This window comes from Rhipicephalus sanguineus, chromosome 3 (assembly GCF_013339695.2).
Source record: "Rhipicephalus sanguineus isolate Rsan-2018 chromosome 3, BIME_Rsan_1.4, whole genome shotgun sequence".
Taxonomy (NCBI): Eukaryota; Metazoa; Arthropoda; class Arachnida; order Ixodida; family Ixodidae; genus Rhipicephalus; species Rhipicephalus sanguineus.
Window position 1 is genome coordinate 229345390 of NC_051178.1, and position 17962 is coordinate 229363351.

Below are 17962 nucleotides of genomic sequence, written 5' to 3' on the forward strand. Positions count from 1 at the left end.
GATTTCTAGTTACCATTTGTAAACATGGCGTGGACCTGAAAGTGTATGCCAAACCACTACTCTGTTTCTAGTTCAGGGTAGCAAACATACGGTTAGCCTCCGTGCCTTTCTTGTGTCTGCTTCTCGCTCTCTCTCGACCTGCTGATGCATGCAGTAGCAGGGACGCGAAAATCAGCGCATTATAGTCGCGTTATTCTTCGGAGAAATCTCCTAGTAAATAAGCAACCCGAACGTCGAGGAGTGCTTAAAAGGAAGCATTGGTTCCAGCAAAAGAATCACGTAGTTGCCGCCAACGAGTATTATGACTTTAATAGGCCGCTAAGACATAGTTCCTAAAATACATAATAAAGGCACTGCTCGGATATACCACTGTATCCTGCTGGGCCAGTAATTTGAGCTGCACCCGGTGTCAAGCACACTTGCGGACGTAGATTCCGGAGCTTCTCATTGTGGCCTTATCCGTGCATTAATAATTTATGGACAGTCACAAGGCGGATGGCTTCGGAGACTTCGCATCTTTTATGCCCGCTTAGCTTGTAAGCTTACGAGCATAGGTGTGCGCACAGGGGGGGGGGGGGGGCGGGCCCCCCCCCTAATCACCTAAGAGGGGGGGGGGCTCAAAATCTGCCCCATACATTGACTTAGTAGGGCGGGGGGGTGCTGCGAGGAAACTTTGCCCCCCCCCCCCTAATGGGGAACACTGCGCACGCCTATGCTTACGAGCTACATAATGGCAGGGTGTATAGCTGTCAATGTGCTTGGGAATTCATAACGTAACGCCCTAGTGTAAAAATTCATGGTCCAAGTGGTGAATCCAACCAGGGCGCCCAGGTTCCGTTGTGATTCTCCGGAAAAGCGGCGGGGTCCTTAGGCGTGTGCAACGGTGGAACTGCAGCGGCGGCGTACGTCTCGATACGCTTCTTCAGGAACACCACGACCTGTCAAGTGCATGCACAAAAAGAATTATATATCAAATCGTACCGAGGCTCGACAAAGACTTAACGTGCCGTATCAGCTCTCCTATTCAGCTGACAAGTAAAGGTGTTTGAAGTGTTCATGCAGCCATATCAATGTCCTCCTCTTCACCACTAAAGGAAACAACGATCTACATAATTTTGAACCGTCGTCAACCATAGTACCAACGACCAGCTGTTAAGTAGGGATGCTGAGTTACCTGTAAGGCATTCATACCTTACCTGTAAGTATACTAAGTTTTCAACATATGTGAAATATGCATGTGGAACACGCAGGTAGCAATGATGCAGGATAACGCTATGTTACTGACCTCCGGAAGTGAGTCGGCCAAGTTGTTCAACTCGCAGGGGTCCGCAACGATGTCGAACAGGAAGACGGTGTCGTTGCCCGAAAAGCTTCTTGGCGTCCACCGACCGCATTGTAGCGTCGCGCTCTCCCTCCAACCACTGGGAAAGTTCAGTTGGCTCTTTCGGTAGAAGTTCCTCAAAACTTTCGCCGCCTTAGACTGGGCGAGCAGCTTGTCGAGGTCATTCCATGGACGCTTGCCCCCGGCCGTACGGTAGCGCTCATTGTACAGGCTGAAGTTGTCAAGCACGAGCTTATACTGCGAGAAACGCAGCGCCGATGCGTGAACAATCCACTCGTCGTAGTTGTACAGCATCTCTAGGCGAGGTGAACGAGATCCTTGAGAGAGGTATCGCCACATGTCGAACCCGTCCAATTTGCCGAGGCTCTTTACGTTGCCGCCTGAAAACGGGAGGAAATGTATAATTGATTACTGCTATACGGGAAGCAAATGACCGCGCAAACTAAAATGAGTAACCACATGGAACGGTTACATTTAATGCCAGAACGTCTCGTCGTGTTTGCGTGTCGCGCGCTAAATGTCGAACGGGGCTTATCGAGCTGTTACAATAACCAAAACGCGTTTGTCATTATTTAACACGCCAACTTTCGACGGCGTGCCGAAGAACATTAGACATTGCCTCTTCCGCCATGTTTTGAACTTCACCGCGATACAGCAGCGTATAAAATTCACTGCGCATCATTTTCACAAAATATCGATTTATCGGCCGAGTATCAACAAGCTCTCATTGCCAGTGTCTACTGAGTACATCCTCCATATAACACAACACATTTACGATGTCCTTACTCAGGACATCCCTGCTGTTTGGTGAAGCATATGTAATGTGTTCGTGCGAAAGCGTCGAATGAAAAGAGACTAATATCTGTTGAGCTATTTGTCGGTTTTTGACCTGCTTCCAACAGCGCCGTCATGTTACAACGGCGTCTATAGAACAGTTACTAGCAACAGGGATAAACGCACACCTTCGAAGTTGCCACAAAGTCATGCGCTCATACATACGTACTTCCTTATTTCATCATCACCATCATCATTCATAATTTCTTATGGGGGGGGGGGGGGGGGCACGCCTAAGGAAGTGGCGCACCTACCACCAATTGAGTACAGCGTAGGCAGCCAGTCAGTGATGTGCATGAGTTGGTGGGACACTCTGCGCCTGCTGTGTAGCAGGGGACTCCATACGAAGGCCGCTGACCTGGTGGCGCCTTCCCAAAGGGCGCCTTTGGCGCCACGCAGCGGCCAGTTGAAGCTGCGGGTTGCGTGTGCCCCGAACGGAGCGCCGCCGTTGTCACTGCTGAAGGCGACGACAGTGTTCTGCAGCGTGCCGGCGGCACTTAGAGCCTCGAAAACCTCGCCTACGGACTGGTCCATCGCGTCCACCATCCCTGTGGTCGGAGAAAACATAGCAGTTCACGAAGTTCATTACTCAATCTGCACTGCGAAACAATAATTGCAGTGAAAGCTGAAGCTAGTTTGCTTCGCGGTGCTTGGATCCTTGCTTCCTTCTTTAACAGACCGCGATTCATTGACTGATCATGTCTGTGCATGAGCGAGAGAAGGGGAATTTTTTAACAGCGAATCGGTTTAAGCTGTCGGCAGCTTGTGCTCCGTCGTAAAAAAACTATCATCATCATGAAACGTCACGCGCGCTCTTCATTCTCTTTACAGCGAAACTTGTTAAAGCTATCGGCAGCGTGTGTTCCTTCGTGCAAAATTCCTCAGGTGAGTACGCCCCACAGGAATTGGGCAAGCCCCACTACCATGTACAGCCGGTGCGAGTGTCAAACGAAAACGAACACGTGAAGAAGAGAGAGAGAAAGAAAGAAAGAGATACAAAATAGAGAGAAAGAAAAATATAGGGAGAGGGGGAAAGCGATAGAAAGAAAGAGGAAGAGAAAATGGAGAGAAATTGAAAGGGAATAAAGACATAAAAAGATACAAAGACAGAGAGAGACATAGAAAGCGAGAGAGAGATATAGAAAGAAGCAGACATAAAAAAGAGAGAAAAAAACAGAGAGCAAGACAGAAAGAGAAAGAAAAAGAGAAACAAAGAGAAACAAAGAAAGAGCGAGGAAGAAGCAGAAACGAGAGAAAGAAAGGGAAGAAAGAGAAATAAAGATAGAAATAGCAACAAAGAGAAAGAAATAGATAGATAGAGAACGAAATAAACAGAAAGAAATCGAGAGAAAGTGAAAGAGAGAGAAGAAAGAAATAAAGAGAAAAAGGAAGGCCTTTCAGCTGCGCTCTCCCTTCAAGCTTGGCATCGCCAGTGCGAAGCTGCCATAATTTTCTTTCGAGGAGCTCGTTTCTTTGTTAGGCACAACCAATTCAACCCAGCAGACAACTAGGCCAAGGAAAGCATAGTTGTTGTCTTTAACTGTTGTGTATTAATTATTACGTAAATGTAAATTAATTAAAGTGGATGAAAAATCATCCTTTCCGTCGGTGGGATCTGAACCCACAACCTTCGATTTACACATACTATACATGAATACCCAACGAAGTGGACGGCGAAGCGCCTTCTGTGGCAGAGAGCATCGGACGAATAATTCGAAGGTTGTGAGTCCAGATCCTACCGACGGAAAGGATGATTTTTCGTCCACTTCATTTCAATTTGCGTCATTATTACACTACAGTTAAAGGCAACTCTTAATGGTCTCTTTGCTTTCCTGGCCTAATTGACCGTTGGATTCATTTGGTCATTTCTATGCGCGAATTTAGGCGTAATTTGTCGCATAAATGTGTGGTTACCATGACCGGAATAGATATAAAAGTATTTATTGTACATGGCACTAAGAAAACACGTGTGTCACCAGCAGATCATCTATAATTTGCAAGTAATGCCTGCTGACAAGGGGGCAAGCACAAACGGCCTTCCTGACTGTCGCAGGCCTACGTTACCTGCAAATATCGTTCTCCTCTCTTCCCCTATGTAGGGAAATTTGTCGATGTTTTCCTGTGGCGCCTGTAGATGGCCTACTATGTCTGCGCCATGCACTGCTTGGTAGGACAACATTAGAAACAGAGGCTGCATGTAGAAAAAAGAACAGAGAATTGATGACTGCGTGCAAATGAAATGTTCGGTGCCGTTTTGTGCACCTGACTATCGACATGTATGATTTCGGCGTGTTTAAACCCACTTACCTGTATTGAAGGTACATTTGTACGTCTTACCTTTGTCTTGTCTCTGTTGGCGATGATATGTTGAGCCCTTTCCGTGTACAGTGTTGTGGAATACGTCCCATTTACAGACCACACCGGGTCAGTGTTCGACCAAAAGTCAAGGCCTGTGTGATTTTCCTGCAAGGTATGTCGTTCCAGGTAAATATATTTTGGTTTCTTGCCTAGCGAGGTCACGAAAATGAATGCTTGTGCATGCATATAGCCCCTTTACAGATTATTATCTCTATAACAAGCCGAATTTACGGCTTATGAACATCTCTACATAACAAAAAAGAACGATCTGCGTCCGGTGTAGCTACAGGATATGAACCCAGCGCTCCACCATATGAGGCAGATGCTCAACCACTTCGCTGTCTGTGGTAAAGTTTTCTTCCACGTGACCACCTTGTACGCAATGACGTCGTCACAAATACAGCGTACTCGGAAATGAAAGCTTCACTGGCTGGTAGAAATGTACTCACATTAAGCTGTGTCGTAGGCTTCGAGGTTTACCAAGATATCTTTTTTTTGTTTGTTTGTTATCTAGGTGCGAGACCTTCAGTGAACTAGCAGGAAATTAACAGATCAAATGTCAGGTCGATATTTCTGTGCCATCATGAGAATCCCGAAAAGTAGAAGGTTATATCCCAGCTTTATTTAACGCAGTTTAACTCTAAATATGCTCATTAATCATAGGCGTGCGCAGGGTTCCCCATTAGGGGGGGGCCAAGGTTCATCGCAGCGCCCCCCACCCTACTAAGTCGATGTATGAGGCAGATTTTGCGCCCCCCCCCCTCCTCTTAGGCGACTAGAAGGGTCAATGTACAGGGGAGATATTGCGCCCCCCTCTTAGATGAATAGGGGGGGGGCCGCCCCCCCCCCTGCCCCCTGTGCGCACGCCTATGTCATTAATAGTAATGAACAGCGCGAAGTAAAAACTAGAGACAAAAGGAACAACAATTCGGGACGAGCGTCGCTCAGGCCTCGATTGACTTCCTTGACAAAGAGCTCGAATATCTAAGCTTACGAAGTTAGTTATCGCTTTGTTCGTTTTATAACTTGTGTTTTTTTTCTAACCAGCCCTTCAAGTGCACGTGGTCTGCGGCTAATGTTATTTAGGCAAGGTGTTGCGCAATAATTTTTTTTTCAGTTGGCAGTCAGCGCTTGTTCCGTGTTCTTCTTCCTTTTATCTCTCGTTTTTACTTCGCGCTGTTCATTACTGTGCATCCATACTAACTAGCCCAGCTTACCACTCCTGTGATGCTCATGAGTCATGGATATCCATATAACTCTATCTTCGAATTACGGTTCTAGTCTTGTTTTGCCCGCGGTATACAGTTTACAACTCTCTTTGTTCAATAATCATAGAAATAGTCGAATGAAATTAAGACCTATAACCGAACTAAACTACTAGCACACAGTCATTTGGGGACCTTTTCATTTCTGACACGAAGTTTATTAAAGATGACGGCTGCATTGTTCGTGACTGCACAATGCACCGTGAATATGGTACTTTATTATACATACGTGTTTTTTATGATAAAGCGAAATCACCATCGTGAGCGTCTCCACGCTACCGCAGCGAGGTTTGCGATCAGGCTAGATTGCTTATCAAGCTGTGTCCTGCGTTTCACATAGCAACGTTTATATACTACTTACGTATGTGATGCTGTGCGTGTAGTAGTCCTGCTCTCCATTGTAATAGCCGTAAAAGCTGTCGAAACCCCGGAACATTGGAGTGAGACTTTTTGTATAATATCCGAGGTTCCACTGCATGTAAAATATCAAAGATGACATTCCACATTCTGAACAAAGACGCTCATCTTAGCCACCAGTACAGTAATGCCCTCGCAACGAAAATATGCTTAACAATGAGCTGAGTACAGCCCGTTGAACAGTAACGAGCAACACGCGAGAGCGCAAACAGCGACGGTGAATGCTTGGTATAACTTCTTCGGCCAACCTTAAAACCAGCAGATAGTGAAGCCAACGAAGGTGTAGGGGACGTTAACTATGCTGTTTTAAGTGTATTGTAGCAATTGCGATATAGGTGTGAAGAATGGCTTCATTATCTGCTGTTTTTCATTAAGATTGAGTCAAACAAAGAAACGAGCACTGAAAATCCCGTTCATTCATTCTAAGGCCAATGTCAGTGAACAGCGATATAAGAGGCATTCGTATGCCTGACATCGATACTACTCGCGCACATTGTACTCATACGGTTGCAAGTGTTGTGATCGGTTTATCTTCTTCGGCTAAACGTTTTCTAGATTACGATTCTATGGATATAGATAGAAGACTGCAGGGCCCAAAGCTGCGAGCAGCAATAACGCATGCGCGTCTTGTTAGCATTTCTTGGGTCATTAAGCTCGTGACATGTTCTCTACTTAGCAACCAGTTCATACGTTCCAGGGGTACCTGACACAGCAGCACGACGAGCGGCTACTATGTGGACCCTACGTTTTTAGAGTGAACAACGTCTGTTCTATATGAACTAGCAGGGACAGTTGGGCGAGTTGGTGCAAATTCGTGTTTGAAAAAAAGCGCGAAAAAAACCGCAACACACAGGTACGAAGGAGACAGGAGACACGAGTCTATTATTTTTGTTTTTGATGTCTCTGGCAGGGCTTCGTATAGAGTCTTCTGGGATACCAAAAAAATAATCTCGCTTCTCTTTAGGTGTTCTGATTTACGAAACACTGTGCCTCCTTCGCAGAGTGCTGAATTTTAGGTCATTTTAATCGTGCAACTGTCAGATCTGAAGTTCTGATTCGATAAGCAAAGTCGACTCTTATTTATTCAAAACTTTTTGATGGCTTCTTTGATCATTCAAAAATAAGCAGGAAAACATTTTCCTCAATGCCTTTTTTCTCGTAGTGCAACTCTTCCTCTTCAATAAAGAAAGCCCTTACGCCCGCACACGGCGGTTATGAAGATAATGACTTCTTACCTTCCCAATGAGATGAGTCTCGTAGCCGAGGTCCTTTAGGTACTGAGGCATAATTCGCAAATTTGATGGCAGTCCCCACGCCTCGGCTACGTCGATCGCGAATCCTTGCATGCCTACGTGAAAAAGAAGCAATAGACAAGTGAAATTGCAAACGAACCCACGAATAGTATATGCAACTAGCCGCGCTGATGTTGTTCTCAACACATTTTAACCATTTAACGCGTTAACCCAGATGTCCTAACACGATCAAGAGCAAAGAAGTACACTGGCCACTCCACCCAGCCATCCTATCCTATACCTCTTCTTTCGTGACAGCTGTTGTGAAGACAAGAAGGAAATGGTAATTGACTCAGAAGGTAACTACCGTATCACAGTAACGAGCAATATATCTTATTACAGAGGAAGTGTACCGTTTGCCGTACACTTGAGCAAGCCACGCTGTCTTCTCACGTGATGAGCACCGTCAGAACAGTGACTGCATGTGCCAGCTTTTTTGGAAAGATGGCGGTATTTTGGGTTGAAGCGAAAGGAGATGGACTCGACAGACATCTAACCCGGTGTAGAGGGTAGCCAATTCACCGGTATAGTTGCTAAAGTTTTTAATGCCCGCTATCTGAAACTGTGGACCTTAAAAGCTTGAAAAGCGCGCTGGTCAGATCTATAACTTTTCTTTTTCTTAAAGCGCACTGTTATCTATTCAATCGACCAGAACGCACAAAGCTTCTGTGCCGGCACAACTGGGCCTGCAGGCCGATACCATTAGGAAGTGCGGATATTGCAGTTGCATGCGTCCTACGTGAGGCTGTCAGCCCTATACCAATTAGGGAGACGCTGGATTTGGTAAACACAAGCAGTGCACAGCAAACATGTGGGCATCGATCGGTCATCGATGCCCACAGGCATCGAGGAACAACGATCGTATAGGCGAGGTATCACCTATGCGCATTGGGTACCGGCCAGTCATAAAAGCAGCCCTCGAAGGGGTGCAAGCCTGTTGAATGTAGTAACTGTTGAGTATGACGCCGTCTGCAGCCATAGCATCCAAGTTCGGCGTGGGGATTTGAGACGATCCATGAAAGCTCACGTCGTCCCATCCCTGCAAGAATACGAGTGCTTGGTCACTTCTTAATCAGTGTATCATTTGTCAATGTTATTGCGATAGCAGTTATATGAACAATCGGCGCGTTTTTGTCGTCGGCACCACCATGATGTTTCGTATACAGTCCGAGTCGACAGCATGTGTATGTTCTATGTGCGAGTGAAAGCGTGTGAGCGCCTTCACTCGCAACCAGGCAGATAAGCGTGCGAGCGCAGGCGACGAACGCTTATCTAGAAAAGAGGAAACGCCGGCCGTCTTTCGTCGCGCGAAAGTCCCGTAAGGCGGAGAGGCGGCTTCTTGCCTCCGCGCTTTGCTCAGCCGGGCGCGGTCACGCGCGCTATCTTTACAGGCATCAGCTTGAACTGCCGTGTCACAGTAACTTATAGGTTTGTATGTTTGTACTGCTTGCTGGTCTCACCCCTCCATTAACAGCAGTGATAGAATCATAGAAAACAAGAAAGTCGCTTAGTTCGCAATGGTCGTGTTTCCTTACGCTGGCGTTCTTATGAGCGACGCCAGGTGGATGCTGCAGGAGTTAGCTGCTAGCCTTACTTCGTATAACGTTCCAATTTGTTGCTATCGCATTCATCGCTTAGCCCTTGCGGCAAAACTGTGACTTGTTAAATGCGAAGCATTTCTTAGCGAACTTCTGCGACTTTGAGCGTATCTATCTATCTATCTATCTATCTATCTATCTATCTATCTATCTATCTATCTATCTATCTATCTATCTATCTATCTATCTATTTAGCCGCCTACGACTTTGTGCTCTCCTGGCCGTTTCGTTAATCGGATGCATACCAAAATTGGTTTGTCATAACATGGCCTTATTACGAACATAAATGACAGGTCATATCATGAAAATCATGACACGCATGTCATGAACAGCATGATTTACATTCCACGGCGTTTGGGCTCCCTGGCCGTTCCGTTATCGGATGTATACCAAAATTGGTGTGTCATAACATGGCCTTATCACAAACATAAATGACAGGTCATATCATGAAAATCATGACACACATGTCATGAACAGCATGATTTACATTCCATGGCGTTTGGGCTCCCTGGCCGTTCCGTTAACCGGATGTATACCAAAATTGGTGTGTCATAACATGGCCTTATCACAAACGTAAATGACAGGTCATATAGTTTTGTAGGATTACAAAGCTCGCAGGATAAGTCCGGTTATTGATGGTGACTCTCGCCGTGCAGACACCAATCGGCGTTATCAGATGGCCTCCAGCGGTGCGGATTTCGGGGCCTTCCCAAGCGGTCTTAACTTTCTTCAACTTCGTGGCGAAGGGCCCACTGATGACGCAATAGTCGGCTCCAGTATCGACGAGAGCGGTGACGTTGTGGCCGTCGATGAGAACGTCGAGGTCGCTAGTTCGTCGTCTTGCGTTGCGGTTGGGTCTCGGCGTCGGGTCACGGCTGCGTCGGTTTGTTCCGCTGCTTCCATGTTGCGTCGTCGGGTCTTCTTTGGTCCGCAAGATCTCGTCGTCAGGGGTCTGTCTGGTTCGCGTCGTGTTCTGAAGGTTTCGTCGCGACGTCGTCGTCGTCGGCGGAGGATCTTCGGTAGTTCGTCGTACAGCAACCGCACCTCCATCGGTTGCTGCCCTTAGTTTTCCGGATACGGGCTAGGCGACCGGCCCCGGTTTGGGCCAGTGTACGGCCGGCGGTTCGGTGACATGTAGAGGCCGGGCGACGGCGAGCGTGAAGGACGTCGTTCCTGCCACTGCGTTCCGGTTAGGTAGTCGTCGATGTCGCGAGGCCGTTCGCCTGGCTGCGGTCGCGGCGCGTTGATGGCGAATCCTCGTAGTCCCATCTGTCGGTACTGGCAGCGGCGGTACGTGTGGCCGGCCTCCCCGCAATGGTAGCAGAGCGGGCGGTTGTCAGGGGCGCGCCAGACATCGGTCTTCCTCGGGGTGTAGCGCTGGCCGACAGGTGGGCGGTAGGGCGTCGGTGGCGGCGGCGGCGTATGGCCGACAGGTGGACGGTAGGGCATCGGTGGCGGCGGCGGCGTCTGGCGACGGTACTGCGGCGGTGTATCGTCTTGGCGTGGGCGTGGAGGAGGAGCATGACGGCGGGCTGCAGCAGCATAGCTCATAGCTTGCGGCTGCGGCTCTACTAGCTGAGGCGCACCGAGTGAATGCTGGATCTCCTGGCGCACGAGGTCGGCGATGGAATCTACTTGAGGTTGCGACGAAGGTAGAAGTTTTCGCAGCTCCTCTTGCACGATTGCTCGAATCGTCTCACGCAGGTCGGCGGATCCTAGCGCTTGAACGTCGGCGTAGCTTGTGGTCGAGAGGCTGCGGTTGTATTGCCGTGTTCGCATCTCAAGCGTTTTCTCGATTGTTGTTGCTTCGGAGACAAATTCTTGGACGGTATTCGGCGGATTCCTCATAAGGCCAGCGAAGAGCTGTTCCTTTACTCCTCGCATGAGGAAACGAACCTTCTTTTCTTCAGGCATGTTGGGGTCAGCGTGGCGGAAAAGCCGGGTCATTTCTTCCGCGAAGATGCTCACGTTTTCGTTCGGGAGCTGAACCCGTGTCTCCAGCAAGGATGCGGCCCTTTCCTTTCGAACGACGCTCGTGAACGTCTCCAAAAAAGCACTACGAAAGAGATCCCAGGTTCGAAGCGTGGACTCCCGGTTCTCGAGCCATGTCCTTGCTGCTTCTTCCAGGTAGAAGTACACGTGGCGCAGCTTGTCGTCGGCGTTCCAGTTGTTAAATGTTGCGACCCTTTCGAACGTCTCCAGCCAGGTTTCGGGGTCTTCACATGGCGAACCACGAAATGTCGGCGGCTCCCTGGGCGGCTGCATCACTATCCCGGCAGGGTTCGTTGCGGCCGTCATCGTGCCTGTTGTTCTTGTCGCCGTGGCTTTTGGCTTATCCGGTAGGAGTCCGTATTGGGGGGGTAGTCCTTTCTGCCGGCGGCTGGTTCGAGGATCCGGATTGTCCTTAGAGTCGTCTTCTTCGCGGCTTGGGCTTGGGTCAGCGCTCCGCGGTGGCGTCCGGATCATGAAGCAGCACCTCCACCAGATGTCACGTGGTCGTGACGTCGACGAAGGACAGCAGTCGGCGTTTGTAGGATGAAACTGTTTATTTGGCCGAACTTGTGGCCGGAAAATGAGAACTAGAACTACAGCAATGCACGCTGTACAATGATAGCGGCGAACAGGGCGTCGTCCGTCGATCAACTGACAAGCAGTCAAGCGCGTCGGCTTTTATACAGGCGCTATCGAACTTTCCAGCGATATCGCTGGTGGCGGCGTAATCTCTAGACAAAGCTGGAACATTCGCGTGCGGGGCGCAATCTTAACAAACCGATCTACTACAATCGCGACGCTTCTAGAACACTACTTCGCCGACAGCGTCGAGCGTTGATAACCGTCCCTGCCGGTCAAACCCGAATACATCAAAACAAGACAAGAAGTGGGCGTGGCAATATCATGAAAATCATGACACGCATGTCATGAACAGCATGATTTACATTCCACGACCTTTGGGCTCTTGCGGCCGTTCCGTTAATTTCATATATACCAAAATTGGTGCGGCGTGACAACAGTTCATGACGAACATATTGACAGGTACTAACATGCAAGTCATGACGCGCATGTCATGTGCAGCATGATTTACATGACGTGGTCTCGGGGCGCTCGCGGCCGTTTAAATGAAGGGATACATACGAAAACAGGTATGACGAGACATTTCTGTTTTGACGAACATAACTGACACGTGGTAAGATGCAAATCATGATTTTAATGTCATGTATGACATGATTTACATGCCACGCTCATGGCGCACTCGCGGCCGTTTTGATAGTTTGATATACACCAAAATTGGTATTGTGCGATGTGACTTTATGAAGAACACGAATAACAGGTGGTAGCATGAAAACCATGACATCCATGACATGTATGTCATGATTTACATGCCACGCTCGTGATGCATTCGCGTCCGTTTCGCTTGCGCGATATGCACCAAAATTGGTATTGCGCGAAGCGACTGCATGACGAAGGTAAATGAGACGTGGTAACATGAAAATCATGACATGCATGACATGCACGACATGATTTACATGTCATGCTCATGACGCACTCGTGCCGTTTCGCTTGCTTGACATACACCAAAATTGATATTGCGCGACGCGACTGCATGACGAACGTAAATGAGAGGTGGCAACATGGAAATCATGACATGCAGGTTATGTATGTCATGCTTTACATGCCGCGCTCATGGTGCATTCCCGGCCGTTTCGCTAGATTTATATGCACCAAAATTGGTATTGCGCGATGTGACTTTATGAAGAACATGAATAACAGGTGGTAACATGAAAACTATGATATGCATGCCATGTATGTCATGACTTACATGCCACGCTCATGGTGCATTCGCGGCCGTTTCGATAGCTTGATATACACCAAAACTGGTATTGTGCGATGTGACTATGATGAACATTAGTGACAGGTGGTAACATGAAAAATCATAATATGCATGTCATGTATGGCATGATTTAAATGCTCTAATCATGGTGCACTCGCTTCCATTTCGCTCCTTTGATATACACCAAAATTGGTATTGCGCGATGTGACTGTATGACGAACATAAATGAGAGGTCTTAACATGCGAATCATGTTATGCATGTCATGTACGGTATGATTTACATGTCACTGTCATGGTGCGCTTCCGGCCGTTTTGTTAACGTGATATATACCAAAATTTGTATGGCATGACACGAGTGCGTGATGAACATAACCGACAGGTCATGCATTTATATACCAGAATGTGCGTTTCATTGGCATGGTGTACACTGGATGGTGCATGCATGCGTGCATGGCAAACATGCCATATATGGTGGACTAGATGCCATGGTATGAATGATTTCATTTGGCTCAAAGACAAACAAGGCGATGTATGCAGCTCTTTGCTGGCTGCTTCGCATTACATCGATTCCCACAATGCGTGGGATCTGCCGAATTTTTTCTTTGCTAGTTGTGTTTCGCGGTTTTAAGAACTGGGTACAAGTGACCCAGTCAGACGTAAGTGGTCTACGTCTTCCCTCATTACCGGCCTGATTCGCTGTGACACGTAACTAAATAACCGCTCAACGAATCTGCCAGTATGCACAAGGTTGTCACAATATACTTTTTAGTAGTAAATAAAATTAAGCTGTACATGACGGCACAAGACGATATAATTATCTGAATTGGCGACTTACCAAGTCGTCTGCTAGGATGAATATTATGTCAGGCGGCGTGTTAGTACATTGCGCCAATGGCAGAAGCAATAGAAGTCCGAAGTAAGACATTTGAGCTGCAAACATCCAATAAAGAATATTATTTTTGTGCAAACATTCTCCTGTCGTCTTCACATGCACTCTTCTTGCGGCTTTACACCCGTAATAGAATACCAGCGCTTATATGCAAATACTACAACAACGTCATAAATTGTGAAAATTCGAGGCGTAACAAAAAGATAGAGTGAGACCAAGAGCCCACACACAACGTCAAAATCAGTCAGTCTTTTGCTGTGTACAGCATCACTATATTAGACTACAGCCACTTCTGCATTCCGGTTGTCTCGGAAATTTTTATGAATGCCTTCGTCGTCCTCAGCTGGGATGACTTCCCAGGACATTTGGACAGTATGCTTTCGCATTCCAACTGGGACTCAGCTGAAGAGAGTCCACTGTGCTTAATCGGTCGTGGCTAAAAGTGGCTTTCACGAAGTCATTTTCATTTCGCATTGGAATGGCCGACATTTGCGACGACTGTCGCAGCGAGGAGAGTTCTACAACACACCTTATGCGGCTGTCCTCACCCCAAATAGCAGAGACGATCACTCGCTCAGCTCTAGCTCGCATTGACCGCAGACCGATGCCTGTAGAGAGCGTTACCATAGCTGCCTTTTGCTTCAGCATTTCTGGCACAGTAGAGTTAGGTAATTTGAAAGCTCTCTTTCTCTATTTTTTTGAAGTACAACGCGGTAGTATATCCTAGTGACATTTCTTAGCTCAGCTGTTCTTAACATCCACATTAAAAACGAACATTAATGTCACGACTGAATACAACACATTTCAAGCGAATCATGCACGTCTTACTGTCACCTAGATACGTACCTTCAGATGTGTTTTGTCCGTGAGCGACGTTGCTGAAATGACTGCACACACGTCCTGTGACTTTTTTATCGTTAATGACACTTTAGTATGGCAATATAAATCTATAAGGGAGAAATTTCCTTCCTGTCGCGTTTCATTCAGCTGTGTCCAACGTCACAACGCTGTGTTCGCTTTCGGGAACTTATTTAAGGCAGCCCATGTCTACAGCCGCAGGCAATAACAGTTTGCGGTGCGTAAAAATTAAAAGGTGACACGTGTTAGTCCGCTGCACTGTGCAAAAGGTACTGTACTATGCTATAGCTCTTGCGCATTTGTCCTCCCTTTAGGTGTCAGTGTCCAAACAGCCCTGAAACCGACTTTATTGAGAATAAAAATTCTTTTAACCTTGTAATAATGTCGAGCCGTGTACGTAGCTTCTGTTATATATGTAAATTGTTATTGTCTATTATCTGAATTCTCAATCGTTTCTTTTTATTTTGTTTTTCTATATTCATGTTTTCTGTTCTGTATTCCACTCTTTTTTTTATTTTAACCATCGATCAAGAATCCGGTTGCAGGCTCAGGCAGGGGTACCTTTGTCTGTTTGTGAGTGTGGGGAACAAATTTGGGAACAAATGCCAAGTATTTGAAGAAAAAACATTTATGTCTGTAACGCTAGCACTCGCCCTGTTTTGCCAATCCAGAGTAAATTTACATGTGTGTGTGTGTGTGTGTGTGTGTGTGTGTGTGTGTGTGTGTGTGTGTGTGTGTGTGTGTGTGTGTGTGTGTGTGTTGTGTGTGTGTGTGTGTGTGTGTGTGTGTGTGTGTGTGTGTGTGCGCGCGTGCGTGCGTGCGTGCGTGCGTGCGTGCGTGCGTGCGTGCGTGGAGACGAAACTCCGAAGGTGACATGTGAGACACAATAGCACAAGACAACGAATGAAAATTAAAACAGTGCGTATGCCTCAGGCCAACGCACTCCTACTTCCGTTGGCCTTTCTTTCGTCCCGTATTATAAGCTGGAAGCACGTGATTTATAAAATCCGGTCTTCTATGAAAGCTGCTGACACGTGGCACCTTCAGACGTCTATGCTGCCGCTCAATGCACGGGTAACTTAAAACAGAAACAAGAAATTTATCTCTTGTTTTTGAATATTTTATATTCATTTTATTCGAGAAGCATTGGTTTCACAAAATCGGCAGTGCAGTCCCGCCCACTATTTCCTGTTTTTTTTTCTTATTTTTGCTTGATCTCAGGACTCAGTGATAAGTTGGCAAGCACAGCTGCATATGATCGGAAACGATCGGTCATGTTATCAGGCTGACCGGATGTCTACACGGGGGAATGCAACTCTGAATGCGTAATAACACATTTCACTTCCATTTCTATTTACTGCCCAAGCTTCGATCCGACTCGTTCGATCCAATTAAACCCGTGCAATATTCCTGCGTACGTTTCTTCAAGTTCAGCGCAACTTATCAAAAGTTCATTCAGTTCTATGTTTGCATTTCTCTGAAAGTTTTGTTTAAAAAGAATAACATTAATGAATACTAGAAAGCGTCGCTTTCATACGCATCCTGGCTGGACAAATTCTACTATAGAAGGAAAGCCTGTCGGGGCAGTCGGCCTAACATATTTACAAATAAAATTAGCACGAAAATTTAAGAGCGCGGACTTAAGAAGAAACAAGTAAATAAGAAAGTACAATTTTTTAAATTTCATAATCAAATGACACCCTGTCACGACCTGCACGCGCCATGTGATCCTTTTTTTGTATTTATTGGCCAGATGTGTTAAAGAAACAAAACCATTTGTCAGTCAGCGCTCGTCTGTGTCCGTTCCTTTTAGTCCTCCGTCCGGGTCGCGCTGCCCATATCGCAAAAGTTTTGTTTAATTACCAACTCGCCCAGCTTGCCGTTTTGATCCTCAAGGCTCTGTTTCTTTGAAAGACATAATCTGACGAAGCCAGCAGACAATGAAGACGAGTAACGCATAGCGTACATTATTTAATTTTGTAGTCAAAATTCAGCTGCAGTGTATACTGTGATAACGGCGTACATCGAAATGAAGTAAGGTGGCCGAAAGAAACAACTTGCTGGTTCAGTCCCTACTAACGGAAAGCTGTTATAACGTGAAGGCGTTAATGAGCTCGTTTCGCAGAAATTCCGGTGTTGGCGTCATTTGTTGTGAGTGAAAAATCATCATTTTGTCCGTGACCGAAAAATCGAGAAAGATGCAAACAAAATAAATAATGCAAAACTTTGGTACGAGTGAGGATCGAACTCAGGCCGTCCGCGGGTTGCATTAAGTGCCTTTCCGAGTTACATTAAGTTGTGTCCTTAAGTGAAGTACGTACTTTGCTGAAGTTTACCATTGTTTTGAATCCCGAGGAGAGAAGCCCTGCATGCATGCGTTTCGCCTAACCATCTTAAGTTTCGTACCGAGATTGACATAAGGCATAGCGAGGCTGCGCTTCACGTCTCATTAAGAGACCACAGTCGTGTTCTAAGTTCTTCCATGCGCTTAATGGACTGTCACCATAGGCGTGCGCACAAGGGGGGCAGGGGGGGGGGGGCGACCGCCCCTCCCCCCCCCCATTCACCTAAGAGGGGGGTGCGAAATCTGCCCCATATATTGACTTAGTATGGTGGGGGGGGGGGGGGGCGCTGCGATGAACCTTTTTCCCCTTGATGGGGAACCCTAGCGCGCGCCTAAGACTGTCACACCGTGAAAATACGGAGCACGTTCTGTTCTGATGGTTTCGTTATAGAGGTGTTGCTTTGTGAAAGTTGAGGCAAAGCGTACCTCGGCTGCTTCAATTATCTGTGCTAAGAAAAACATTTACGAGACATGTCACTCTGTGAAGATGGCGATCAGCGAAGCTATTTAGCACACGGCCCAGAGTTGCGTATGGCGGAAGCCAGCTTGGTATCGAAAGTCAGGTTGTGAACGTATCCATCAGCGTTTAAACCACTGTATAGGTGTCTACCGCGAACACACCGACGATGACGCCGCCATCGATCTGCGCTATTCCCTTGGCGGTCTCCCTCGTATTTCCTCGTAGGCAACTTGCTATTCGGCAGGTCCTAAGTATAGGTGGCCATACGACAGCTACCACGAACATCTACTCGGCCGCTCCTGGTTTGATTTATTTCGTTGTCCTCCAGTGCGGACTTTTTCTTTATGAGTGGGCTTCACTGCAATATACAGTATGGGAGAGCCAGCTCACAAGAACCAGTTTACACCGATCCCCTTAAACTCGGATTCACTTCTAAACACGTACGGATTGCTGGAAGATATTTTTTCAGGGGGCAA

The 17962-nt window shown here is 47.0% G+C and overlaps 1 protein-coding gene across 1 annotated transcript; it reads right to left on the reverse strand.

Annotated features, from left to right (window-relative positions):
* Positions 1-794: 794 nt before the first annotated feature.
* Positions 795-13860, reverse strand: LOC119386348 (arylsulfatase B). The gene is made up of 8 exons (XM_049414319.1): positions 13771-13860; positions 8388-8547; positions 7452-7564; positions 6161-6271; positions 4241-4367; positions 2431-2724; positions 1286-1722; positions 795-938 (listed from the first exon to the last, which is right to left on the reverse strand). Exons 1-8 carry the CDS (start codon positions 13858-13860, stop codon positions 795-797), a joined length of 1476 nt encoding a protein of 491 aa, XP_049270276.1.
* Between the last annotated feature and the right edge of the window lie 4102 nt (positions 13861-17962).

Excerpts from the sequence above, each read along its gene's own strand:
- LOC119386348 (XM_049414319.1), bottom strand. The coding sequence starts at position 13,860 with ATGTCTTACTTCGGACTTCTATTGCTTCTGCCATTGGCGCAATGTACT. Across the intron at positions 4,368-6,160 it reads ACACGCACAGCATCACATAC|CCTCTGTTTCTAATGTTGTC; the intron begins GTAAGTAGTATA and ends TTCTACATGCAG. Across the intron at positions 939-1,285 it reads TGGCCGACTCACTTCCGGAG|GTCGTGGTGTTCCTGAAGAA; the intron begins GTCAGTAACATA and ends TGCACTTGACAG.